General features: G+C 42.6%; 5 protein-coding genes across 8 annotated transcripts; 1 reads left to right on the top strand and 4 right to left on the bottom strand.

Moving 5' to 3' along the window:
- The first annotated feature begins 3,787 nt into the window (after window positions 1-3,787).
- On the top strand, window positions 3,788-4,595 carry LOC135593936 (uncharacterized). The gene is made up of 3 exons (XM_065084288.1): window positions 3,788-3,917; window positions 4,012-4,117; window positions 4,367-4,595. Exons 1-3 carry the CDS (start codon window positions 3,882-3,884, stop codon window positions 4,516-4,518), a joined length of 294 nt encoding a protein of 97 aa, XP_064940360.1. The 5' UTR covers window positions 3,788-3,881; the 3' UTR covers window positions 4,519-4,595.
- Window positions 4,596-6,963: 2,368 nt separating this feature from the next.
- LOC135593935 (UDP-glucuronic acid decarboxylase 6-like) lies at window positions 6,964-11,799 on the bottom strand. Its single transcript, XM_065084287.1, has 14 exons — window positions 11,663-11,799; window positions 11,283-11,403; window positions 11,017-11,125; window positions 10,516-10,602; window positions 10,067-10,154; window positions 9,702-9,793; window positions 8,932-8,996; window positions 8,761-8,849; window positions 8,582-8,659; window positions 8,381-8,474; window positions 8,233-8,299; window positions 8,081-8,144; window positions 7,682-7,722; window positions 6,964-7,410 (listed from the first exon to the last, which is right to left on the bottom strand). Exons 3-14 carry the CDS (start codon window positions 11,104-11,106, stop codon window positions 7,225-7,227), a joined length of 1,041 nt encoding a protein of 346 aa, XP_064940359.1. The 5' UTR covers window positions 11,107-11,125; window positions 11,283-11,403; window positions 11,663-11,799; the 3' UTR covers window positions 6,964-7,224.
- Window positions 11,800-13,200: 1,401 nt separating this feature from the next.
- LOC135593934 (CASP-like protein 4C1) lies at window positions 13,201-15,421 on the bottom strand. The gene is made up of 4 exons (XM_065084286.1): window positions 15,222-15,421; window positions 15,013-15,148; window positions 14,717-14,937; window positions 13,201-13,586 (listed from the first exon to the last, which is right to left on the bottom strand). The coding sequence occupies exons 1-4, from the start codon at window positions 15,392-15,394 to the stop codon at window positions 13,583-13,585; spliced, it is 534 nt and encodes a 177-aa protein (XP_064940358.1). The 5' UTR covers window positions 15,395-15,421; the 3' UTR covers window positions 13,201-13,582.
- Window positions 15,422-15,515: 94 nt separating this feature from the next.
- On the bottom strand, window positions 15,516-18,095 carry LOC103999275 (protein rough sheath 2 homolog). Of its 4 annotated transcripts, XM_065084283.1 has the most exons (3): window positions 17,713-17,875; window positions 15,849-16,925; window positions 15,516-15,653 (listed from the first exon to the last, which is right to left on the bottom strand). In XM_065084283.1, exon 2 carries the CDS (start codon window positions 16,880-16,882, stop codon window positions 15,851-15,853), a length of 1,032 nt encoding a protein of 343 aa, XP_064940355.1. In that variant the 5' UTR covers window positions 16,883-16,925; window positions 17,713-17,875; the 3' UTR covers window positions 15,516-15,653; window positions 15,849-15,850. The 4 variants fall into 4 exon arrangements, with proteins under 4 accessions (XP_064940355.1, XP_009419262.2, XP_064940357.1 ...); XM_009420987.3 differs by lacking the exon at window positions 15,516-15,653 and having other exon boundaries at window positions 15,703-16,925; window positions 17,713-18,095; XM_065084285.1 differs by lacking the exon at window positions 15,516-15,653 and having other exon boundaries at window positions 15,703-16,921.
- Window positions 18,096-22,304: 4,209 nt separating this feature from the next.
- On the bottom strand, window positions 22,305-23,665 carry LOC135593932 (expansin-A7-like). The gene is made up of 3 exons (XM_065084282.1): window positions 23,470-23,665; window positions 23,058-23,376; window positions 22,305-22,917 (listed from the first exon to the last, which is right to left on the bottom strand). Exons 1-3 carry the CDS (start codon window positions 23,615-23,617, stop codon window positions 22,608-22,610), a joined length of 777 nt encoding a protein of 258 aa, XP_064940354.1. The 5' UTR covers window positions 23,618-23,665; the 3' UTR covers window positions 22,305-22,607.
- Window positions 23,666-25,160: the final 1,495 nt, after the last annotated feature.

Raw genomic sequence — 25,160 nt, 5'->3', positions numbered from 1 at the left:
ATCGCATGTCTTGGGTAAGGTGGGCAGCTTCCTCTTCCCTGAAGAAGATTTGCGGTCCTCCCTCCATTCTTGAACATTTTATCCAGGCGGCCTAAGCGTACATCCTACATCTAAAGGAACTTTCTCTCTCCAAGGCGGATCCCTCGAAGATAATGTTGATTTGTTTCTCTTCTGGTCATAAGGAGCGGGGGTGACCATGGTGCCACGCAATTTGCTTCAATTCGCTAAGGGGCCTCCAAGAGGCCGGGCAAGGGTTCACCAGTCGAGCTTCAGGGGAAGGGGGTACCGACAATGGCTAAAGAGTGGGTCGCGGGTGTGCAAGGACTAAGGAGGCTTTGGACGGGATGAGTAGATATCCTGGAGGGGAGAGATCAGAGTCGTTGAATAAATACTAGTAGCATGCAAAAGTCTACGCCTAGGCGAAAGCATTGACTGAAAGGGGGACAGGTGCCCTCCTTCCTCAAAAGGGTCGAGCATTAGGGTTGTTTATCATAACTAGAGAGCTCATTGGTAAGAGTTGTGGAAGGACATTGTTGCGACATTTGACCCTCCTATCGCCAAAATGTTAGTACACTGAAGCCATCAACTGATAAGCCAACTTGGCTCAGTCCAACTCCGAAAGTGCAAGCCCTTCCTAGGGAGCTGACACGGATGACTGTTGTGGAGAGCTTGCCTGAGGCATGGGCATAGAGAGCTTCTCATCTATGGAGGGGGTGAACTGATCTTAGGAATATGGTCCACCTTATTAGTGGGAGTCATCTCGCAATGCCTCCTCAGATGCTTCGGGGGTCCTGCATGGCAGGTCAGCACCGAGGAAGGTCCTGGCATAGCCCCTCCGATACTTAAGTAAGAGAGATAAGGAAATAGTGATTTAACTATAATCAGAAGAGCGTGGAGTTCACCCGCTTGCCCTTGTTTGTCCTAAGTCTTAGTTTTTATACTTGGGTGTCGGGTAGCGAGGATAGGGATTGGTAAGAGTCTCCCCTACCCTACTCGTCAAGAGCCATTAAATGAAGGTGACTTATCGATGCGTTATCCTGAGGCCAACGTTAACATTGGGTGATTGAGATAGTGTTCCTTGTCCGACCTTTTAGCTGCTTTGAGTTAGGTAGAGAATGATCCCTCCTTCAATCATCCAAAAGGGAGGTGTGGGGGAGGCAAGCCATGCCATTGGCCATTAATGCGAGGGCGTGGCCTTTTCTTCAATTGTAGTGTAAGCGAGAAATGGGTCTTGCGGGCTCTCTTTGGGAAGTCGGGATAGTCAGGGATTGTTAGTTGATCCTCTATCAGCGACTACAAAGAGTTGATGAGAGTTCCCATATTTTTGCTTAGGTAGCCCTTCGATTCAAGTGGTTGAATGAGTTTGTAGTACCGGTACTTTCCCTATCATATAGAAATAGATTGATGACAATATAACAATATCATCAGATGCTGTAGATGAAAATATTATGAGATGATAGACACAAAATATAAAAGTTAAATTTATATTTAAAAGATGTATCTAGATCACCTTATTAAATGAAAATAATAATAGAGAGATCTTGAAAAAAAATTAAGAAATATAGGGATGGACAATATTACTTAACTCATTCCCTAAATACTAAAATAGAATTATATATTTCTTCTTCAACAATACATCAAGATGACTCTAAGTCTTTGAAATCGACTTATAACTAAAAATATCGTGATAAACAAATCTTAACATAAACTCCTTCTTCTACCTCATCTTGATCTTCGCTTACCAAATAGGACTCGAGTCTTCCAAATCTTATTGTTCAACTGATTAAAAAATTTATACCAAACTCACAAACTTCACCATAATAATATTTTTTAATATTATAATCTATGATTGAAAATAAACTAATTATTATTTTCATCAAGAAGATCTTCAAGGTACAAATCACCATTCTTATGGCTTAAAATAGTAAAACATAGTACGATCAGCTCAAAATCTAATATAAGACCAAATAAAAAAAAGAAACAATGGAGGCGAAATAAAAATCTTTATTGAACTTCTAAAAATATTTATAAGAATCTGAACTCCATCCGGTAATCCACTCAATTAGTTGTTGTATCGATTTATAGACATAAGATGACAGTTTAAACTAAGATAATCTTATCTTATTCACCAGTATTTGATCTTATTAAGACTCTACCATCTCATTTAACTAACTCTATCTTAATTGATGCTTTCAATTTCTTAGCCTCGAGTTACTGTAATCATAACATATTTCACATTATGGTTGTGTAAGATGGTCTACGAATCCCCGACATGATATCATCACAACTCGTCTCTTCTGCTTACACCGTCTGATCGACCATCAATTACACCGATGGGTAATCGACGGTGTCTGTAGCAACATTATCCTCTCTTCTGTGCACCTTCTATCACTTCATTCAACCATTCGATTGGATCTCAGGATAGAGTGCCACGCAATCCCACAGGAAATGAAAACACAAGCTTGCAGTAGTGCCGTGGTAAGTTGTTGTGCTTATCTCGTCTTCTCGATCTTGTCTCCACTCCATCTTCCTTGGTGGCCACAGGCTTCTGTGGTCGTACGGTGAAATTTGTGATCCAGAATTGAAGGTCGGACAGGGTGGAAGAGGTGAAGGGAAGAGATAGGAAGGCCACGCGAGGGCACACATGCATCATCCAATTCGAAATCACACTGTAAATATCTTACTGTACGTTTTCCTTCCTTTTGTTTGGAAGCCCATTCCTTGTTGTTTGTCTCTTGCACAGGTGAAGGTCCTCGAAACCGGTGGCTGGCGGACGTTGTCGGTGCGCTGAGACAAGTAACAATTGGCACGGAAACCGTGGAACCCTTTGCCTTGTTTAGTGGTGGACATTTACAAGGTACGAAGGTTGGAGCCATTTCATCGGGCAGCGGACAGGCGTGAGCCGCTGCAGCAAGTGGATCCACAGTAAGATGATGAGTGGGCTAATGGACGTCGCGGGTTATCACACGATCAAATTGTTTCGTCAACCTCGAAGCCTTCGTTGTGCAAGTCACGATCAGGTCATTCTTCAGAAAGCACGGGCGGAAGAGGAGCACAGTGGTCTTCCTCGTTCCATGTTGCTGCCATGGGGTCCTGCAGGCCATGTGGCCGCCCTTGGACTCTTCCCCACTGTCTAAACTTGAGGGCCAGACATCACTTGCAGCCTCGCGGACAACAAAACAAGACGTCTTTTTACAAGAACAACTGCTGATGGGACGAGGCGACGTCGACGGCGGCCGCTGTTCTAATGGGTTGGCGCACAAGACAGGATCCAATTTGCTTGTTTGCGGATTCTTTTTCTTTCTCTCTTCTTCTGTGATTTGTTTCAGCCCTGATAGAGAAGTCTGGGTAGGTAGCATCATGGAATCAAACATTCTGAAAGTAGCTTTCGGGTGCTCATGCAAATTTCACGAGGCGCGACCATCCTCGATCACACGCTGCGGAAGGGAAGCACTACTCGGAGACGGCAGCTGTTTCCGCCGTGTGTGGCGTGCTCGTCGATCGATCATCGTCACCAACGGTTCGCGAACGTTCCACGTCAGCGTCCCTGATGCGGATCAAGTACGGCTGAGGCCCAGATTTCATCGTGACCGTCGGTGCCGAATCGATGGAAGACGACCGCCTCCTGGGATCCGTGAAGGAGATGATGATGTGGCGTGTTATTACTGGATGGGTCTGATGACAGAGCGAATCTAATACCGGAAACGACGGCGGTTACGAGATATCCCTTATCATCACACCACCAATGATCTCTCATCTCCCACGTGATCGCGTGGCCCACCTCGACTTCTTTAAAGCTCCCACATTTCTTCCACCGAGCTGAAAGCTAGCGACGCCGGGAAGACTCGCTGAGGCTGTCAGAAGTTGCTGTTTCGCCCAGCATGGGTGAATCCTCATCGGCTTCCTACATCCGAATGGTAAGACAAACATGTTCGTCTTCACTCTTTTCTTTCCGCTGGAGTAGATTGATGCTTCATGGTCACCATGGTGCCTGTGTGTGTGGCTCTTCAGGTGCAACACTTGATCGAGCAATGCCTCGTCTTCCACATGAACAAGAACGAGTGCATGGAGGCCCTCGCTAAGTATGCCAACATCCAACCCGTCATCACCTCCACCGGTCTCTCTCTCTCTCTCTCTCTCTCTCTCTCTCTCTCTCTCTCTCATGTAGAAAGTTTGTTTGCGTAGCAGTTGATCTTGAGCATTACGAGCAAACGATAGCAGTTTCAAGAGCATGAAAGCATCACCGGATCGCACAGGAATATTTTGCATATCTGCACATATATACATAAAGGAGAATGCATAGCAAAATAGTGGAAAATTTTCAAGTAACCATATATATTTCGTTTGATTGTGTTTTTGGTGTTAGTATGGAAGGAGTTAGAGAAGGAGAACGAGGAGTTCTTCCAGACATACATGAAGGACCAAGAGGAGAAGGCTTTGGAGATGGAGGCTGTGGAGAGGAGGATACAGAAGATCCTCGCTGAGACGGCTGCAAAAGATTCGGACAAGGAAGATTAAGATCAAACTGTCCATTAAAATTACCTTTGTCCATCAGTCATCTTATATATGTATAGCCTCCTTAGATTCCAATACCACTTCATCTCTTCTTGTTTCTCCAAATCAAGTTTGAATGCTGCAATTTATAGGCTACAAAATGAAGGATTAAACTGTGGTGGCATTTGCATGGAATTTAGGGTGTGGTTGTGTGCACACGTGGAGGTGTGCATGGGGTTTTTGATCAGTCATGGAGAGTAGAACTTGGCGAGGTTTTGTGAGCTTATACGTTATCGTCATCAGATATGTCACGCTTTTCGTTGATTAGGACTTCAACGGTAGTTCTTCCTTCTTTTCCTCTCTCTCTCTCTCTCTCTCTCTCTCTCTCTCTCTTTCATATATATATATATATACAAAGTGAAATTCCATCCCTGGGTTAAAAGTAAAAGAAACTCTGATGAGACAAACATGAGTGTTCAACCTGATAATATATTATTGTACCTGTATTGTCTATTATGAAACATATTTATATATTTTATATGGTTGAAATATATGATTAGAGTTTAAGGTTTCTACATATGTCAACATATTTTTACTTGCGTTAACAAAGAAAAAGAATTAAATTTCATTACGAGAATAATAAAATATAAGAAATAAAACTCTTCACCGAGTTAACACAAACTCAAAGTCCCTATGCACTCTTTCACATAAATTCTGAAATTTTTTTAATCTTTTTTATACCTCCCTTAATCAAAATACTCAGATATATATATATGATATTTATTACACCAAATAATCTAGTTTTTCAAGCAATTTAGTTTTCTATTTAGAAAAATCCAATAGTACTTACCAATCCTAACAATATTTAGAAAAATCCAATAGTAATCTAATGGCCAATAACTTATTATTTTTAGAATCACTATATACTTCAACATGAATAACTAAGTTTACGATTTAGGAATAGCTACAGATATACTTCAACATGCACAGAAATGGCATATATATACAGTGATTGCAGGCTCTGACTTGTTTGTAACATATCGTGGTAACTGAGGACATAAAACTTAAGTTAGGAGTTATTAAGTCTTGAGTGTGTTGATCAGAGAGTCAACACGACCTGGTTGTGATTCAGGTATGAGACTGAGATAATAAATGGACTTTTGAGGTTTTGCTCGCTCGTGGTGATCGACTTGCAGTTCCTTAAATGTGCGGTTCATCTACCAAAGGAAGTTTGAAATCATTCCGAAGTGTGTCTTAGCCTAATCAGGGGATGGTTCGTGTCATCCCGAGATGTTCTTTGAATGCTTGGGAGTCCTATCAAATTGGTCACTGCTGGGAGACTTCTCGATTAAATCCCTCCAATGATTAAGTTAATAAAAAAAGTAACGACGATTTAGAAGGGCTCGAGAGAGATTTTTATGGTTTCTATTTTTCTTTTTTCGTGACTGGTTTCGGGGTTCGACTTTTATATCTAATTTGTCGATAAAAGGTGGCTAATTGCTTGTTCTCCTGTCTTCTGTTTTTCGTACCGTCGTGAGTTTATTTATATCAAAAGCTAGTGAACACAATAACATTAGGGAAGAATATGTGCCCAAAGAGTTTGGTCATATCATCAAGAATTAATGTTTTATGCAATTAATTATATGATCCCTTCTGAAATTTTGTTTTAATCAACAAAATGTGCAATCTCGGTCACAAGATAGTTCGCATTCAATACATCATAATGCAAGTGTGGTTAGTAGTGACAGCGTTTTGGATGGCCTCTCTCTCTCTCTCTCTCTCTCTCTCTCTCTCTCTCGGTTTGGCAGTCATTAAGATCTGCTCCAAGTCGAGGGGCACCTCTCCTTGTGATCGTAATAGAGATAGGAAAGGAGTGGTTTTCCATCAGTGTGGTCGATCCACATAGCTGTAAAGATTCTTCTTGCCTGCATGAACATTGATTCGTCAGCTGATGCTGCAAAAAATTCCAACCCTGCACTGTTTGTTGAAGAAAGCCTCGTCGTCCAATGGCCACTCGGTGCTTTGGGTCACACGTTCCTCTCTTTTGGAAGCAGAAACTTTGTCTTCCCTGACAGTGAACAGTCGCCTGCTTCTCTCTTGTACGAGCAGTTCACTTACTAAATATCTTCATTTTTCGATCTATTTTTTGTCTGTTGCGTCGTAGTCATTATTCTTCCAATTACCAGTATATTCCGACGCTCAAGTCAGAGTGTTCATCGTCCGATGCGGTGAACACTAAAAGCACAAGTTTCAATCACTGTGACAACATCTTTTCGATCTCAAATGGCAGCAATCACAAAGCTGGAGAAGGGCCAAAAGAGAAGTTGGTTGCATAGCAGAGTCATACGTTCAAGACTTGCAATTAACTCCAAGAAACACAGAGAGCTCGATCTATCGCTCAGGTAATCGTGGATGAGCTTTCTATAAGTTAGACTGTGGCAGAGAGAGCAAAACTTGGAACCAGTAACATCTTGAAGACAGTATGCACCATGAAGCTAATCATGGAATGCAAACAGTTCGATTGACCTTTAATCTATATAGCCATTTAAATGGCCGTAAGAAACAAATCCAAACATGTTCAGGGAATATTTCTTCTCAAACTCTCGAAATGTAATACCTTTCTCATAACCCCTCTTCAGATGTATCATCTAACAATCAAAACTCGGAACCAAACATTTATTTGAAGATAGAGAGTAGAGCATCGGCCACGACTTCATATCGATCACAAGGTCATGCTTTCTTGGGCACTCCGAGCCGGAGCCTGAAATCCTCCTCCATTAGGGGTAGACCTTGTCGTAGGGTGATCTTGGGCTCCCATCCTAGAAGTTGCTTTGCTTTTGTGATGTCAGGTTTCCTTTGACGTGGATCATCAGGGGTATTCTCAACAATTTCAATTGATATGGAGGGTTCAATTAACTGCAAAAAATATGGTAATGCTTGGTTAACTTCAAAAGGAGGTACAAATTTGTAATATTTAGTTATCTGGATGTCTCCATTGCTACTCTAGCCAGTATAATTTAAAGTCAAAATGAATGAATGATGTGTTGTACGGAAGTCTGCTTTGTCTTCCTTTCTACAACTAAAACATGATTAACCAAAAAAAAAGAAGTCAATGTTCATCTTTTTTTAACAGCAAAAAAAGGGGGAAAAAGGCCAACTTTCTGGCAGCAAGGATAGGAGAACTTACTTCCTTCACGATCTCAGCAAGTTCCATCATTGTAAATTCACCTTCAAATAATGAATAACCAATTAGAGATTATGATCAAGGCTGACAATTAACAATGGTAAGTATGGAATCACGATAACAATCAGGACTAGAAGATCTACGATGCACAGAAAAGACAGAGACAGGAACAGAGACACACACAGCATTGCAGATAGGTTTCTAAAGAAACAATATCAAATGCACCTCCTGTTTAAAACTCAAAAATCCATTTGTCCTAGCATGTTAAGGTTTCTAAAAATCAAGATCAACATTCTCCCCTCTTGGCTAGTAATATAGAAAGACATGGCAAACTGAAGCAGCATGTGTAATAAACAACTATAACAGCCAACCATGAAACTACAAGGTAATTATGGAAATTACCAGGGTTCCCTATGTTAATAGGGCCCGTATTATCTCCTTCCATCAGCCGAATTAGTCCATCTACCTGATGGTACATCAGAGAGATGTGTAACAAAACCAGATAAGACCTAAAAACTCTGTGCTCGGTTAAAAAGGCAATCAATGACATTTACCATGTCAGAGACATAACAGAAACTTCGAGTCTGTGTTCCTGGGGCTTGGACTGTTAAGGATTCACCACTGCATGCAATTATAACTAGATTAAGTAATCATGGTCAAAGAAATATGACATATATGTGTTGATGAAAGCACAGAGATTACCGAAGTGCTTGAGCTATAAAGTTACTGACGACACGACCATCATCAATGTTCATGCGAGGCCCATACGTGTTGAAGATTCTAGCAATTCGGATCTCTGATAAAGAATGACAATCCCAGATGTATGGTGAGAAATGGCCAAATTCTACGTTGTCAGTAATGAAACTAAAAATCAAATATGCGACTTAGATAACAACAATGCACCTAGGCCATGCTGTCTATGATAGTCAAACATTAATGTCTCTGCCACACGCTTTCCCTCATCATAGCAACTCCTCACTCCTAGAAATATTAAAATATTAAAAAATGATAATTTATAGAAAAAATATTTCATTGCTTAGACACAAAGTTAATGGCTACTTGCAAGAAAGAAACAAAAGTACCAATCGGGTTAACATTTCCCCAATACTCCTCCTTCTGAGGATGCTCCAGAGGATCACCGTACACCTCTGAGGTAGATGTCAATAAAATCCTGCAACATAGGTTAAAAGATGGTATGCACATTCCATATGCTTCCAATATTCTTAACTACACAAAAAGCAATTAGGCTATACCTTGCTCCAACCCTCTTTGCAAGCCCCAACATATTCATTGTGCCCATAACATTTGTCTTAATCGTCTATCAAAGACATTATTACAAGTTATTTTTCATTTCAGTTAAACTTTAAAATACCAAATGCACACAGCAAAGACAAGCAAGATGAACTAAAAGAGCAGCACAATATATGAAATGGTAGACCCATGGAACAGTAATAAAATCTTCTACAGCTAATAGGAAAATTAATTCCACGATTGAAGTTTCCTACCAACTTTAAATAAAATGGAGTATTAGTGTACTGATGTTGCAAAAACAATATGAAAGGTGTCACAAAAGAAGACTTGCAAGCCAGCTGAGGCAACAAAGGGTCACGTGTGCAGATATGATGACTTGGATAATATACTGAAGAAATTTGGCAAAAAAATAACTTAATCTCTTCAAAAAATTCAGGTATTTGAATTTCTAGGATATAGCACCATATATTGGTTTTTATTGATATATTCTTCAGCTAAAATCAGCAAATACGAGTTCAGTTACAGTTAACCGAAAAACTAGTGACTCTTTAAAATTGTTGAATTTACATAAATGGATTATTAGTGTTATGCAGGTATGAAAGACCATAGAAACCGACCCTTCTTCCAATGAAGAATATGAAACGTGCTATAATAAATAAATGGCATAGCCATAATATCAAGATAGGAATTTTCTATCATAGAAGTCAATTTGGACATATTCATGAAATCTCATCTATAAAATCTTCCCAAAATTCTCATATAGAAGACTTACCTTGACAGGATTGTGTTTATAGAAAATTGGCGAAGCAGGGCAAGCTAAGTGGTAGATCTGATCAACCTCCACCAATAGTGGTTCTGTGATATCTGACAGTATGGAGAACCAGGTTTATAGATATGAAGACAAGTTGTAGAAGTATTTGGGGACCAACTAAGTTTTTAATATACTAGCAGATTTATATTTCATCCACTAAAAATACAAAATTTAAACACATCGACCTAGTAAACCATGCTATACTCGAAAACTGCAGGAAAATGTGACATAAGTGAACTTGAACAAGAGTTCTGTAAGTAAAGAGGCTACAAAAAGGGAATAGTATTGCAGCATGGCTAAATTCTTTTTCATATATGGGAAAATACCATGTCGAATCAGCTCAAATCTTGGATGACCAATCCATTTCTTGAGATTGTCCTTTGAGCCAGTGAAAAAGTTGTCAGCAACGATTACCTGGCAACAAAAGGAAAAGCTCATTATTTGAGTACATGAAGTAAATAATTCAGAAAGTTTGTGCAAAATACTCAAAGGAAATACAGAAATATTTTTTTGACAAGGAAACAATTGAATGTTTAATTAATATTCAACAATTTTTTATTTAATAATGGATGAAATAGATAGAGTGGTCTATCAAAAGGGTCCAAGTGAAAGGAAAAGAAGACAAATTGTGCAAAAGGTTTTAGAAATGTGAGTTCTTCAAGAAAAACCAAGATTAGGATTGCTGTGAACTTGAAAATCTCTTTTATTGTCTTCAATCACAACGACAAACCCAAATATTGCAAAAGAATTGGCTAAAAGTAATCCAACCACATACCTCATTCTTCTCATTTTCCATCAACTTGTCCACCAAATGAGATCCAATGAAACCAGCTCCCCCAGTCACCAAGATTCGCAGATTGGACTATCAAGGAGAAAGGTCAAAGTCAAATTAGAATGTCTTCTACCATGGGGAGAAAAACACCACCACGCCGAAAAACCAAACAGCGTGAGATCTCAGAAATGAATCTCAATTTTAAAACATGAATCAAAATAAGAAATTTGATTATCCAATTTTGTACAGTGGATTAGACTGCAGAAAGCTAGATTCTTTGTTGACAAATGCTCTATAAAATTCAGTGGTGTGATTTTACTAAACATGGAAGAACTCTTTTACTGAAATCTAACAAACATAAGATCACGAGATAACTTCCTTATCTGAGATCTACCTATCTAGAATCCTCGGTGCTTAAAATTAAAACTAAAAAATGATTCCAGCCAGTAATGCAAAACGAAACAAAGCAAACCAGATTTTTATTAAAATAAAAAGAAAAACAACCTGAAAGAATTTGGAATTTCGCAGAGGTGAAGGGGTCGGAGGCTTCTTCACCACCACATGATTGTTGCCGTTGGCTGCTTCCGTGGCCATTCCTTAGATCCCTTATAGCCTGCACCGCAGGCATCCAGATCTCATTGAACATAGATGTGGAAAATCGAAAAGAGATAAACCAACAAAAGCAGTTCAAATCAATGCTAACGACCATAATAGCAGAGTAATTAGAACACAATGTAGATCTTTCACTAAAAAGGAGAAAAAAGAGAAACCTTTTTCTTCTCCCTTCAAGTAACCAGATCAAATTCCTTGCTTCCCTTTAATTCACGTCACCTCGCCGAAGAAACCCTCGAGATCCAAAGACCTTATATAGATCCGAACCACCACCACCAACTGATGCAATCAAGCACGTAAATCTCCATCAATAAAAAGCAAGGCAGTAAACAACCATGATCACAAAACCTGCTTAGAATACACGCAAAGGAAGGATCCGAAGAACCTTTCGACAGCGAAATCCCTCCCATACACCAACCAAACGATCCCGATTCGAATCCATTATTATACTACAACAACATCAAAAAACAGAACCACTACAACACTATTTCACTAAAGGATCAAACTTTCGTGGTCATGATGCCCTCGAGGGGATTACCGTAGAGGTATCCGAAGAATCGATCTGAAAACTTCGAGTGGGAGTAGGGAATTGGAAGGGGAGGGGTTTCGGGGGAATTAGGCGAGCTTTAAGGAGTGCTCGCCTCCGAGCTCGGTATTTGGGGGATTCTGCGGTGCCGACTGGCCTGTGACGATGGCGGACGTAATGATCTTTGATCCCAACCGTACGATGAGTGGGTCCCGCGAAATCATACGGTTGATTGGCATCAATTTCCTCTCAGTCTTTTAAAATATATCTTAAGAGATTTATATATATATATATATATATATATATATATATATATATATATATATATATATATATAATAATAATATCAATAATAACATTATCATTCTCTCCTGTTCATTAGGAAATTATTATTTGCAGTCTTTTTTTATTTACAAATATTTTAAATATTTTAAAATATATCTTTGTTATATTTACCTTTGATTTATAATTTAATTATAATAAATCCTTTTCACTCCTTATCAACACCTTTATTTTTTTCTTTCTTCTTATTTTCCTCTTAAACGTTGGATATAATGTAAAATAATAAAATAAGATGAATTGAAGATGGAAAAGAAAGATATAAAAAATAACCTTTGATATTTATTGTAATAATTTAATATTTTAAGATTATGTATATTTTATAATAGTCCAAGTCAATTGTATTAACCCATATTCTAAGCCTTTACAAATTGTCCAATAATAAAGATAAAAATTAAATTAAAGGGGTTATGAATATTAAAATATTATTTATATTAATTTTTTAAAGAGTCTAAATAATAAAAAAAACATATTCTAAGTAATAAATTCTTTATAAATAAATCTATGTGTTAAAAGGGATATGTTAATGTCATTGGAATCTTTTGATAGATAGGGGAGCATAGCAAAGAGGATAATAAAATGAAAATTATATGCAATCTCAGCGGTTAAATTAAAACTATCCAACTAATCACAACCATTCATTTCAATCATCTTCTTATTTTATAAATATTATAAATTGATTTTGATGTATGAGATTAAAGAATATATTTAAGTGTTATTCATCCTTATATAAAATGATAATAATATATCGAAATATTCTAACTATTTGGGATAGCTATATTTTTTATTTATCATTATGATATATATATATAGATAATATTTTTAATTAAAATCACTACCATAAAAAAATATCTTTTAATAAAATCTTCTTGCATGGATCGTTACTTTTTTATATACCAACAGTAATAATTATGTCAATTAAGTTGATGATAATCTTAAACTACTATGTATCTTTTTTAAAAAAATTAATACTTATTTTTGTACACCAACAATAATAATTGGCTAACCCTATCATTTTTATTTTGCTTTAGGCATTTATTTTATATTAAAAATTTATCGAGATTAAAATTGATTTATAATGATCGGGTATACTTCGATTAACTTCAATTTAAACATTTTGAATCAATAATTTAAAATAAATAAAAATAATAAATCATTTATCTCATCTGAATTATGACATATAGATATTTGTATTGATTGATTCTCCACTTCACTGTGAACATAGAAAGATTTGAACTCAATAGGGCTGTTGGGAGAAGGAAATGCATACATGTAGCATGGAAGCAAGAAGAGGGAGATCATGAAGTGTTGATAGGTGGGAGGAGGCTTGGCTTGGGGCTTGGCTTCCTTATTCTCTCATGAAAGCTGTGCCACACCAACCCAATCACTTTCCCAACAGCAGTGTGGTGTGGCGCACCAAACGAGGTTGATGAAGCTGTCGTTTGAGACTTCCTCTCCGCCTGCTTGCATCTACTAATTTCCCCATGCAAAGTTCAACATGGTGTGAAGCAGACGAATGTTCATGTTGTTTCTTTCCATGTTTCTGTTGTTGTGGTTTGACTAACATAAATGCGGAGGTCAAACACTTAGACATCACCTGCAGTTGCAGAAATGTGTGTGTGAAATGTTAGCTAGTGTCTGTTGTTGCAGAAATCTGCTTTCTTTCCTGGAAAGACTGATAAGGAGACATCAAGATGATGATGAAATGAGAGAAGAAGATAGAGAAAAAACCAAGAAAAGAAACACCTATATATAACTTGGGATTGAGATACTTCGCAAAACCTAAATATAATATTTGTTTATGTGAGACGAAGAGATATGAATAAAAAGGATAGTTTCAAATTAAATATACTAAATTTAGCCTGTAACTCACAAACCTAAACATAAGTTGAATTTATATCAAACCTAATATAATATCGTGTATTTAGAAATATAAGGATGATTATAATACAAGAAAGGAGTTTTTCTTTTTAATGAGATATCGATTGATGAAAGGAATTGATGTCACTCGAGGAACTAAAACAATGAAATTGATGTAGGTTTTTTTACGAAGAACATAGTGTATGAAGGGCAGATAATATCTCTACCCTTTTTTTTATCTAAATATTATTTGGTCTCCTTAAAAAATATAAGAAACTAGGGACGTAATTTTGAAAAAAAATCCAAAACCTAAGATGTTTTTTCTACAAAATTATTATTATTATTAAGGATAGACGATGAAAAAAGATATTTAAGACTAAATATTTATGATAAACTATTAATAATCTTTACCGACTAAGTTAATTGATATATTCAAAATATATCATAATTTTTTATTCAAAAATTATTAAATTAAATTAATATTTTTTACTAAAATTAAATTAATTTTTGGTTCAAAATAAATAAGAAATATGTTAGAATGTTAATTTCGATTTCAATTGTTCTCGGAACATCTTCGGAGCCACGTGTCTGTTTCTCGAAGTGATTTGCTCTCTCTCTCTCTCTCTCTCTCTCTCAGTCGATGACCAGTCATCAGCCCCCTCAGTGACTCCAACCCACCACCTCTAAAGCTACCTTATCTTCAGGTGTCGGCATGTTTCTGTCACTCCTTTTCCTTCCCTCACCATAAGAACACAAGCAATAACACAAGCCTTGCTTTTCATTAAGGTTGACATTTCAAGAGAGAGCACAAATATTATGACATTATTCTTAATGCTGCTAATTATGCAATTAGGATTAAGTTGCTACCAGATGTGGAGACCGGAGCCGGTGGTGACGTAGCAGGCGAGCCGGAACCCGGAAACGAGCGACGCGAGCGCCAGAAACGCGAACCCCGCGAACCCCAGCGCCACCGCCACGTCCGCCAGCACGCAGAAGCCGCCCTCCGCCGCGCACGCTCCCCCCGCCCTCAGCCGCCGCGCGTCCGCAGCCCCTGCTGCCCCGGCCGCCACCACCATGTACGCGAACACCTGCAGCCAACAGCCTTAAACTAGCTGATCCCGAGAAGAACATATGGTGGCGAAGTCGAAGTTTCAGGAGCAGGCCTGGTCGTGGGTGAAGTCGAAGCAGAGTTGAATGGGCTCCGGGAAGAGGGTGGCGCCCTTGAGGATCTCGTGGACGGAGGCGCACATCTCGAAGAGGGAGTAGGCGGCCACGATCACGTTCGCGGCGAAGACGAACCTGCATGTACGTACGTGAGACTTCCATGGTCAACCTCTCTCCGCTGAGGGTTAGCGTCAGGAGAGGGGATTACCGGAAGGATTGGAAGCGGAGCCAGGAGGGGGAGGAATTGGTGACGATGGAGATGGCCGCGGCCAGGGAGAAGCCGAAGGTGACGAGGCGGAGGAGCAAGATGAGCAAGTTGAGGTGGCGGCGGCGTTGGGGAGGATGGGCGTCACCGCCGCCGTTGTGGGGTGGAGATGGCATGGCAGTGGAGGAGGAGGTGACGAGTACTCATGAGAACAGAAAGGTGGGTGGGTGGTGCCGTTGTTGTAGTTGTTCTCATTGAAGGAGTGCGGTTGGAGGATCACGAGAGGAGAAAGGGAGCGTTCGACGTTGCCCTTCACCTTCTCTTCGGTGGAGGATGAGTGCGTGGGTTGAGGTTTGATGGAGACTGGCCGAGTGAGTCAGGTCAACGCCAAATCCGATCGAATCGGGGCAGTGCAATCTTGGGGTTCTCCTGCTACTAGAATTCGACATAAGGAGGAAATCATCCGTGAGAATACACACACCAATGGTTGAAATAGTTATTCCTTAAAACGCAGCAAAAAGTAAAGCTTTTGATCGGAAATGTACGGTAAAAAGTGCGTGCAAACATTACACAGTATCTAACAACGGCGGGCAAACGAGGAAACATCACACTTGACCTCAGCACACTCACCCTCACCGCCCGTTCATCTCAGCCGATGGCCATTGCCGACATCCACACTGCTCAAGAAACTTGCTCAAGCGCATATGCTTTGAAGCCCACTGCTCTGCAAGCTTCTGCTCCTTTGCTTCAGCATCCCTCCTCAGTCCCAATATCTGCTCCCTGTACTCTGCTTCGATTCGTTCAAGCGCCGCCTGCTGCTCCTCCCTCAGCGCGCGAATCTTGGCCTCCGTCTCCTCCATCTTCTCCCTCCGCTTGTGGGCCTTCTCCGCATCCAGCTGCAGCTCGACCCTCTGCAGCCTCCAGGCCGCTTCTTTCTTGTGTGACATCCACGCTCGATGCCCTTCTTCTATCTCTTTGCAGCACTCGACGAGGTCGGAGACCATGCGGCCATCCACCGCGGTGAAGCCAGGTGCCATGCCATGCTGCAAGCGTGACGAGCCCAAGCTGTTGTCGGCTGCTCGCTCGGTCGGAGGCCAACGTGCAGGAGCAGGGGGCATGGTGGAAGGCGAGAGAGTGAGGGCAACCGATGGAGATGCCGGTCTATGGGCACCGTTGTTGTTCGAAAGCCATGGAGGAAGTAGTGGCGTGGCCATCAGCAACGGGGAGATGTGGTGGTGATCTTTGACCAGCTTCTCGGCAAAGTTCTCAAGAATCTGGTCGTACTTGCTGGGCTCAATGGAGCACACCGCCGATCTGCTGCTGCTTTCTCGTTGTCGCCTCTGCTGCTTCTCCTTGAAGACCTCCCACCACTTGCCGAGCCGTTTGGCCGTGCGACCTGGGACCTCGGCGGCGATCCTTTTCCACTTGTTGCCGTACTTGGCCTGGAGCCCGATCACAACGCGCTGCTCCTCCTCGGTGAGCGACCCCTTCTTGATCCCGGGCTTGAGGTAGTTCTTCCACCTCTCCAAGCAAGACTTGGCATCCCTGTGCAGCGGCGCATTCATGCGCTGGGACACCAGGTGCCACTCCCGCGGCCCATACTGCGTCACGTATGCACACAAGATGGCGTCCTCTTCAGATCTCCACCGCTGCCTCTCCTTCATTGGCAGAGGCCAACCTCCATCCCACAAGATCCCTCATTACTATCTGAAACCAAAGCCGAACTGAGACTTCTTTTCACGATGCTTTTGCAGAATTCAACTCCAGCAAATGAGATTTATTTAAGAATACAGACCACAACATGTACCAAACTAAAACAAGTAAAATCTCAAGAACAGCCTTACAGTACATACAGAATACGAGTGTTTGATCCACGAGCAGCGTCGAAGAAACATCACTTAAAGTATGGTTATCTCACAGCGATTGACCCTGAGTTGCACAAAAGGACGACCATCCTAGATCATATTCGGGCACAGCTAAGACAATGACTCCACTGATCATGGCAGAAAGTAGTGAAAGCAATTACAGCAAAATTCGATGCTACAGGACACCTAAACACTGCCAACCTACAGAGACTCAATCTCTGCAAGCCGCAAGGTTAAGAGTTGTACAACATTTGGGTTGTCTCAACCTATACAAACTAGGTTGTCTCTGACGAAAATATAAGCATGGATCACAGCCTCTTCCTTGACATAACTGCAGAGAAAATCCGACTATGAAATACGAAATCCATTCTGATCTGGTGCTGATCAACTCAAGGAAGAAAGAAAATATAATACTGAAGAGAAGAAGTAACGTACTGCAGCCATCATAAATAACACCCTTTTTCCCAGTTAAAAGCCAAAGGAAACAAGAACCATCAATCTGAAGATTTAAGCCACACCGCTAACAAGCAGATAGATATGAACAACAAGCAATGCCAACCATACAGTCAAATATAAGAAAGAGCATGGCGTCAAGGCTGAGATATGAAGAAGAAAGAACAATGACTCACAGCGGCTTGCAAGTTTTGGTTATGACACCGCGCTGCTGCTTAGACGCGACCAAGCAAACAAGCTTAAGAGCAGAGACACAAGCAGAAAAGGAGAGAGGTGGAGGAGGAGGAAGAGGGAAGTGAAAAGAAAGAGAATAAATAGGGGTGGGGGGGCGGAGGAGGGAGGGGAGGATCACAGCAGCGTAAAAGAACGGCATGCGAAGAGTGGACAGGGAGAGAGAGAGCGTGTGTGGTTAAAAGAGGAGAGACAGGTGACGGAGGCGAAGGAAGACAAAAGGTGAGACGGAATTCTTTTGTTTCTCTCAGGCTCCGCCGTGTCGTTAAAGACAGGGAACAGGTGAAGGCACCAGGTGCTTGCGGGTCCCGCCACCGTACGAAGAGAAACGTGTTGCTTGCCGCGGCCACACAGTCGCTCCGAAGAGCAACGTTTGACCGACAATAATGGAAATATGAGAAGAATTCTTTTGTTTCCTTCGCTGTTCGGACCAAGACGGGAAGCAGCGGCGGGAGCCGTCACCACTTGGTCCGTCGGCACCGCAGAAGGAAAAGATTGGCCAGGAACCGTGTTCCCTGTTTTGATAACACAGGAGGAAGAGGCACGGAGACACAGGTGGCCTGGGGACAACAGGGGGAATGTGATGACGCCATGCGAGTCTGCGAACGGAAGGAAGGATCCCATCCATCACCAACAAATGAATCCCCCCTGACTCGATCTCTCTCCTCCTGTAAACAGTCAAAAATACCGGAAGGAAGAAGACAAGAGAGAGTTGGCATTGTTGATGAGAGAAGGGCGGATCTTAGTTACGTCTTCTCGTGATACCCATCTGAGGGACAGACAAGACGTGATAGAAAGCCAAAAGAGTGAGAGAGACAGAGAGACAGAGGAGCAGCTGGTGACGATCTTTAGCCCTCCAGTCTGAAACACCCACCTGCTACCGCACAAGCTTTTCCCTTGAGCTTTCTCTCTCTGCAATCGTCGCAGCGTCGTTTGTCCATTCACGCGGCATGGCTGTGGCCAAGATGTACGTACAAAGGATATGAGCAACCATGTGGAGGGCCAAAAGAGAACGAGATAAGAAGAGGAAGAAGAAGACGCTCTCTGATGCAGAATGCAAAAGGGTCTCATCAAAACCGTTCATACATAACAACTATTAGTCTCAATCGTCCGCTCACATTAACCTTCATACAACGGAGAAAGGGATGTGTCGTTGAGCCTTCTGCTTCTCTCTCATAAACCTTCATATGAACCCTTCTCATTCTAGTAACAACAATAATAAAAGAAGAGAGAGAGAGAGAGAAAAAGAGAGAGAGAGAGAGGACCACGTAAGGAGCTGCATGCAGTGAAAGCATTAAATCACTACAGTGGGAATCGTACAGAGAGTCCCCCTGTCTTCCTTAAAACTCTCGATAACCACTAGCCTCCCCTTGTCATTACTAGCTCATTATCATGTCTTGTCTCCATCTCTTCTCTTTGCTTAGAGAGTGGGCCAGCTGATCTCCCGCGCCGTTCCCACGCGCGCATGCTGCTGCAGTACGAAGGCCTGAATAATTGTGCTCATTATCATGTGGGGCTCCTCCGCCCCGGTACGACCGGGACTCTCGCTATCTCTCTTTGCATTAGCCCAAGGCATCATTAGAGTGGGAGAGATGGGGATGAAGGAGAGGAGCGGTGGGGTTATCGAGGGGAAGGTGGCAACTGGGAAGCAGTCGGTGGCGGGACCTGCTTCGGGGAAGCAGCGGGTGGAAGAGCATGGGTGGCAGCAGCAACAGTAAGCAGGGGAGAGGAGGAGGAGGTTGGGGGGGACTGCACTCCGCGTTTCGCGGCACCATGTGAGACCAGGCGATGGCGACTCGACCTCCTCTCTCTCTCTCTCTCTCTCTCTCTCTCTCAGTATTGGTGTCAGTGTCTCGTTACGTCTCTCTCTTTCCCTCTGTCATATATCTCTCTCTCCTCTGCATGAACAGCTGCCACCACCACCGCCTCCGGGCTTTTTGCCTTGGATGCCGTGGTGGCGCTGGAATCATATAAGAACCGGCGTCCTTCTGCCTCACGGTCACCTCCTTCCTCTCCTCCCTCGCTACGCTGCGCTACTGCCGCAGTGCTTGCTCCCAGAATGCGTCAGAGATCTTACTCCTCCTTTCCTGACGTGTGACGAATACCTACATGCCACGTCATCTATCCCCCGCGGACGCCCCCCCCCCCCCCCCCCCCCAACCCCCTCTTGTTGCTATTTTGCCAATCAACTCCATTAATAACACCCTACGATCATCGTCGTCATCATTGTCCTTGTGATTGCATTGATGAGTGCGATAAGTTACTCCGAAGGCATGTAGTTGGAGCAAATGGAGTTTGGACCAAAGAATTCATCACAGTTTGATAGCAAGAATGAATGAGAGAGAGAAGTCATTGGGCATGCAGGACTCCTCATTCACTTAGTTGTAGTTGTCACCGATGACGGCTGCCATGAAAGAATGAATCAATGGTCACCAGATCGCCTGAATCAACGAACACATTATCCAAGATAACAATCACCTTAATACATTTACCGAAGCTTATCTTATCAATATCCATATATATCATAAGCAAATTCATGAATGATTTGTGGTAGATTTGGGATGGTTGATCAGCCACACCTTTAGTTGTCTAAGGTAACATCCACCTGCAAGAAGACTAAGATTTCCGATACGAGTGTTGGGCTGATAGCCCATATTCAGCCCATGTGGGCTAGGGCAACCCACACCCCCTCTTAACCTAACCCTAATTAAGATTAGGGGGTGTGGTGGCTGAGTTTTAAAAGTAGAAAAAGACTATAAAAAGGTAGCAACGATGCGGATATTGTGAGCCACGAGATTCCAAAGAGAAGAATGAGAACAAGGCAGAAAAGGAAGAAGACAAGGACAACGCAGAGAGACTGAGAACAATCATTTAGCAGTGTTCTCATCTCAGGTTAGATCAAATTTACAGTAGACTCTTGCTGTGATTACTTTGGGAGGTTTTAGATATTGTGGGCAATGACGTGATCATTGTATCCCAATTATTCTCTTGTGGTTGTTGCTAAGGTTTAGGGCAAGAGATTGAGATTTGTATATTCGCCCCATGGTTTTTACCCTTCACATTGAAGGGGTTTTCCACGTATATCTTGGTGTTTTGTTTGATTGTGCTTCTATTTAATTCCGCTGCATATTATGGTCTTCTAGTATTTGTTCATATACAAAGGTTATTCCTCTTTATATCCCCATCAATGAGTTGGATTCCAGAGGCAGATTTTAAGGAAATATTCCTTACACCCGAATACTTTTTTTATTTAGAGTGATTCGATGATGTCTTTTTTTATGATTTGAATGTCATATGTCAAATCCAAGTGAATATTATCCTATCAAAGGATCACATCGGACCTCATCGATATTCTTAGGGATGTAAATATATGCATGTTGCTAAATCTAATTAAAAATATTTATTATGATACCAAAATAGGTTTTTTATTATAAATATAATATAGTAAAATTATATATAAATACAATGCTTGCAAAACAATTACAAGACTTAGGCAATTACAATACTTATATTATTTATTTATGATATATTAAGATAATACCAATTTTTTTATAGAAGTATATGCATTATTATTTTATTTATTTATTTACTTATTAATTTTAATAATATATTTTTGGACCGAACGACAATGTTCGTCCGGCAATCAAACTCTTCAACAGAAGAGTTCTTTTCGTCTTCTTAAGTCTTTAATAATTATTGTCGGCAAACCTAATGAATACGAACTTCCGACCGCTTGGTCAAATCATACCCAAGCTGGGCTTTTATGCTTTCTTTCTCACCACAAGAGTCTCTGGGCCAATCAATTCATCCTACTCGTAGCCTCCTCTCCTTTTTCGTTGTCCACACTCATCCAATAATTCAAGAGTCCGCCAGGAATCACACATCGACATGAATGCACATCGAAGGAATTTTACATATTAAGATTGTATTATTTGCTTTTAATTTCATCCTAAATCTGTATATTCTTTTTTTTTTACATTCTTTTTACGAATTTTCATTTATTTTAAAATTTTCTAAGATTTTATCATTGACTTTTTGATTTATGTCTTTGCTATTAATTTTTTTTTTCTTTTCATTCACAGACAATTTTCTCCTTTGGATTAGCTCTTTTCCTACTTTTATGGTTGATTTTTGAATTTTTATTATTTTCATTTAAGTATGATTTATTTATTTTTAAAATTTTTATTTTTAGTTTTTCACTTTTTCTCTTATATATAGTTTAATTTTTAATTTCTTATATATATATATATATATATAGTTTAATTTATAATCTTTAAGTAAAACATTCATAAAGCTCTGCAAGAGTCAACTTTCCATGAACAAACAAATGGACAAAACTTTTGGGTTCATACTCTAAAATAGCAGCCCTCCATAGTAGCAGCAGCAGGCACAACTGTTGGTGATGCACCTACTGGTCTACTGCTCTACCAACCATGAACAGAAATGGCCTCTTGGTTTCCTTCATGACTAAATACACTTTGAGAGAGAGAGAGAGAGAGAGAGAGAGAGCATAAATCACAGAGCTCAGTCTACAGAGTTCTACCAAATCCCACTGTGATCATCGATTAAAAGATGTCATACATCACAAACACCATATAGATAATAACATCATGGACTATACTATCAGACTATTTAGATAATATAGGCTGCTGCGGGCTACAACACACTCTTCTGTTCTGCAGCCACTTCAGCTGTTGCTACTGCTGCTAACCGGAGGATAATATACTATCATCCGATTCTATTCCCCACGCAAACACACTCTTTTTACCTTCTCAGCTGCATCAATCAAGCAGCTACTTTAGCTCTCCCAAGTAACAACAAACACATGCCACCACCGAGGTCAGACACGGAAGTTCTTGCCCTGGAAGGTCTGGCCGAACTGCCAGTTGGAAGGGACGATGTTCCAGGAGGTGGAGGTGCGGCGGTCGCTGCCGGTGACGCGGAAGGAGAGGGACTGGCCGACGAGGACGGCGTTGGACTGCCAGTTCTGGCCCCAGTTGCGGGACATGGGCATCCACCCGGTGCGGGAGCCCTTGACGCTGGCGCGGATGATGTCACCGGCGCCTGCCACGTTGGTGATCAGCACCAGGTTGAAGTAGTTGAACCCGTTGATGGTGAACCGGATCCCTCCGGATTTCCTACACGGGACCCTGTGACCCCCCCACCGGTCCCCGTCAATCGATCAAACACATAGACGACACAAATAGCTTTGCGACGAGTACAAGAAATAAAGAAAGGAGGAATAAATGCGTGAATAAATGCGTGAAGCAACAAAGGGGCGAAGGCGTGCCTTCGGTAGGAGACGGGGACGATGCCGGCGCGGTATTCGGCGATCTTGAGGAACATGGGCATGGAGAGGTCGAAGTGGGGGCGGGGCGGGTTGCACCACCCGCCGTTGTCGTTGGGGAGAGCGTAGTTGGGCGGGCAGAAGTTGGTGGCGGTGATGAAGATGGAGGGGCTCCCGCCGTGACACCAACGGAGGTCGTCCGCGCACTTGATCTCGAAGCACGCCCCGCAGCTCTGCCCCTCGTTAAACAACGCCGTGCTCAGAGCTGCCGTCTGCACCCCGTACCCCTGGCTGTACAGATTCCCATACCCACACGCCCCGCCTACCGCATCCATATGCCACCAAATAAATCTCATCAGCTTCTCCCAAGGCGAAAAGCAAGAGATAGGCAAAGAATTAGGCGAATGTGGCTTACCCATGGTGCCGGACGCGTCGCTGCCGCCGTAGAAGGTGGCATGGGCACTCTGCCACGGACTACCCGTGTAGGCGCCGGGAATGCGCCCTAGCACCGGCGGAAGAAGCGACAGAAGGGCTGCGAAATAGACAAGGGAGACCAACGCCATTGCTCGCTCGTTCCGTCCTGCACTTCCAGGGTTTGAGGGATGGGGTGATGGGGGAGGGAAGTGGGGGAATTTATGGACTCGAGGCGAGGGAGTGTGAGAGGGACCAAATAATGGCAGTGGGAGTAATTAATGCTGTTTTGCGCCAGTGAAAAGGCGAAAAGAGCGCGCGTGACACGCAAAACACAGATGGGGGGAGGCGTTTATGTTAAGCTTAAGGGATTGGCGAACAATGAGTAGGAACGCGTGGGGGCTACCGCTGTCCCACTTCATCATCACGCTTCCGGCTGCGATGTACCCCGTCCGATGGTCAATCGTCGGCTTTGATCGGCTCGTAACAAAGAGTGAGTCTCCAAGAGTCGCGTCCCGTAACGTGGGAAAAGAAATCACGGTCCACGAGCGCGATCATCTTCGATTTCGCTTCCGTGGCAGGTCGAGCCGCAACCCGACGGCTCTGATTCCACCACGCCGTCGCTTCGCGTTTGCGCTGTCTTGTACGTGAAGCGGCGGTGGTCTTTCTACGTGACGAGCGTTTCATCTCTGGCTTCTTGTCCACCTCGCTTTACCTCGTCCCTGCCTTCGCGGCTGCGCCACCGAACTGTCCACGTTCCGGTGGGTCATGTGGTCCGCTCCGTATTCATCGGCCGAGATTTCGCGGCCCGCCCAACCGCGAGGAGGACCCACATCGAGCTCGTCTCCCCATCTCTTCCGGCACCAACCAGTACCGGACCCTCCTTGCCCGTCCCGTCTCTCCCCCCCCCCCCCCCCCGTTGACAACAGCCTCCCTTTTGACTTGTGATCGATCTAACACCTGCCGAGGTACTCGAGTCGAACAGGTTGTGTGCAAATGAGGATGGACCAATACCAAAAAAAGAAACGAAAAGAAAAAGCGGAGAGAGAGGATGGACGCCTTCGCAGCACAATCACTTACCTAGCTCGTGATTGCAGATGAATTGTGGGTCCACGGCATGTGCGCGAGCGGGTGCAAATGAGGGAACCACATTTTGGGGAAAGGAGAGAGAGAGAGAGAGAGAGAGAAGAGGGAGCGAGAGCAGCGGCGTGATTGAACCCGCCTTAGAGCGTGATAGGTGCGGGAAAGCGTGACTCACCGCTGGGGAGTCGCCATCAGGTGGGACCTGTCCACGTGGCCATAGCGGGTACGGGGTAGTTGTGGGGTGACCAACACATTATAAATATATATATATATATATTTATAATAAAGATATTATCTATCCTACATCACCAACACGTGTCATTAGCTTGGGACCCAACAAGAGAGAATGCCGTACGGCAAGCGCAAGAGTTGTACCTACACGCACGGACGTGTACATGGATGGTGGCACTGCACCGAAGGAAGCTTCATGGTATTTCCACGTCTCCTCTTCCATCGTTGACTCTACTCTTCTTTCCCCGTGGAATGCGACGCCGAACATGCCGCGTTCTATGGCATCAGCTGCCGTCTTCTTGCAGCATTCCATCACCATATGTGATCGATGACAGCCTTGAGTTGACCTCCAACCCAATTTTAGTGCTACTCAAATTAAGC

Source organism: Musa acuminata, chromosome BXJ1-9 (assembly GCF_036884655.1).
Source record: "Musa acuminata AAA Group cultivar baxijiao chromosome BXJ1-9, Cavendish_Baxijiao_AAA, whole genome shotgun sequence".
NCBI lineage: Eukaryota > Viridiplantae > Streptophyta > Magnoliopsida > Zingiberales > Musaceae > Musa > Musa acuminata.
The sequence above is the reverse complement of the archived record's forward strand: the minus strand, read 5'-3'. Positions and strand labels throughout refer to the sequence as shown.

Bases quoted from the DNA above. Each gene is read 5' to 3' on its own strand.
- LOC135593934 (XM_065084286.1), bottom strand. From the start codon at position 15,394: ATGCCATCTCCACCCCACAACGGCGGCGGTGACGCCCATCCTCCCCAA. The intron at 15,149-15,221 runs GTAATCCCCTCT...ACGTACATGCAG, and splicing joins CTCCGCTTCCAATCCTTCCG to GTTCGTCTTCGCCGCGAACG. The intron at 14,938-15,012 runs GCCTGCTCCTGA...TGTTGGCTGCAG, and splicing joins TCGACTTCACCCACGACCAG to GTGTTCGCGTACATGGTGGT.
- LOC103999275 (XM_009420987.3), bottom strand. From the start codon at position 16,882: ATGAAGGAGAGGCAGCGGTGGAGATCTGAAGAGGACGCCATCTTGTGT.
- LOC135593932 (XM_065084282.1), bottom strand. From the start codon at position 23,617: ATGGCGTTGGTCTCCCTTGTCTATTTCGCAGCCCTTCTGTCGCTTCTT. The intron at 23,377-23,469 runs GTAAGCCACATT...TGGATGCGGTAG, and splicing joins CGACGCGTCCGGCACCATGG to GCGGGGCGTGTGGGTATGGG. The intron at 22,918-23,057 runs GCACGCCTTCGC...GGGGGGTCACAG, and splicing joins GTCCCCGTCTCCTACCGAAG to GGTCCCGTGTAGGAAATCCG.
- LOC135593936 (XM_065084288.1), top strand. From the start codon at position 3,882: ATGGGTGAATCCTCATCGGCTTCCTACATCCGAATG. The intron at 3,918-4,011 runs GTAAGACAAACA...GTGGCTCTTCAG, and splicing joins CGGCTTCCTACATCCGAATG to GTGCAACACTTGATCGAGCA. The intron at 4,118-4,366 runs GTCTCTCTCTCT...TTTTGGTGTTAG, and splicing joins ACCCGTCATCACCTCCACCG to TATGGAAGGAGTTAGAGAAG.
- LOC135593935 (XM_065084287.1), bottom strand. From the start codon at position 11,106: ATGGCCACGGAAGCAGCCAACGGCAACAATCATGTGGTGGTGAAGAAG. The intron at 8,660-8,760 runs GTACTTTTGTTT...TAATATTTCTAG, and splicing joins GGGAAATGTTAACCCGATTG to GAGTGAGGAGTTGCTATGAT. The intron at 7,411-7,681 runs GTAAGTTCTCCT...TATTTTTTGCAG, and splicing joins TTGCTGAGATCGTGAAGGAA to TTAATTGAACCCTCCATATC.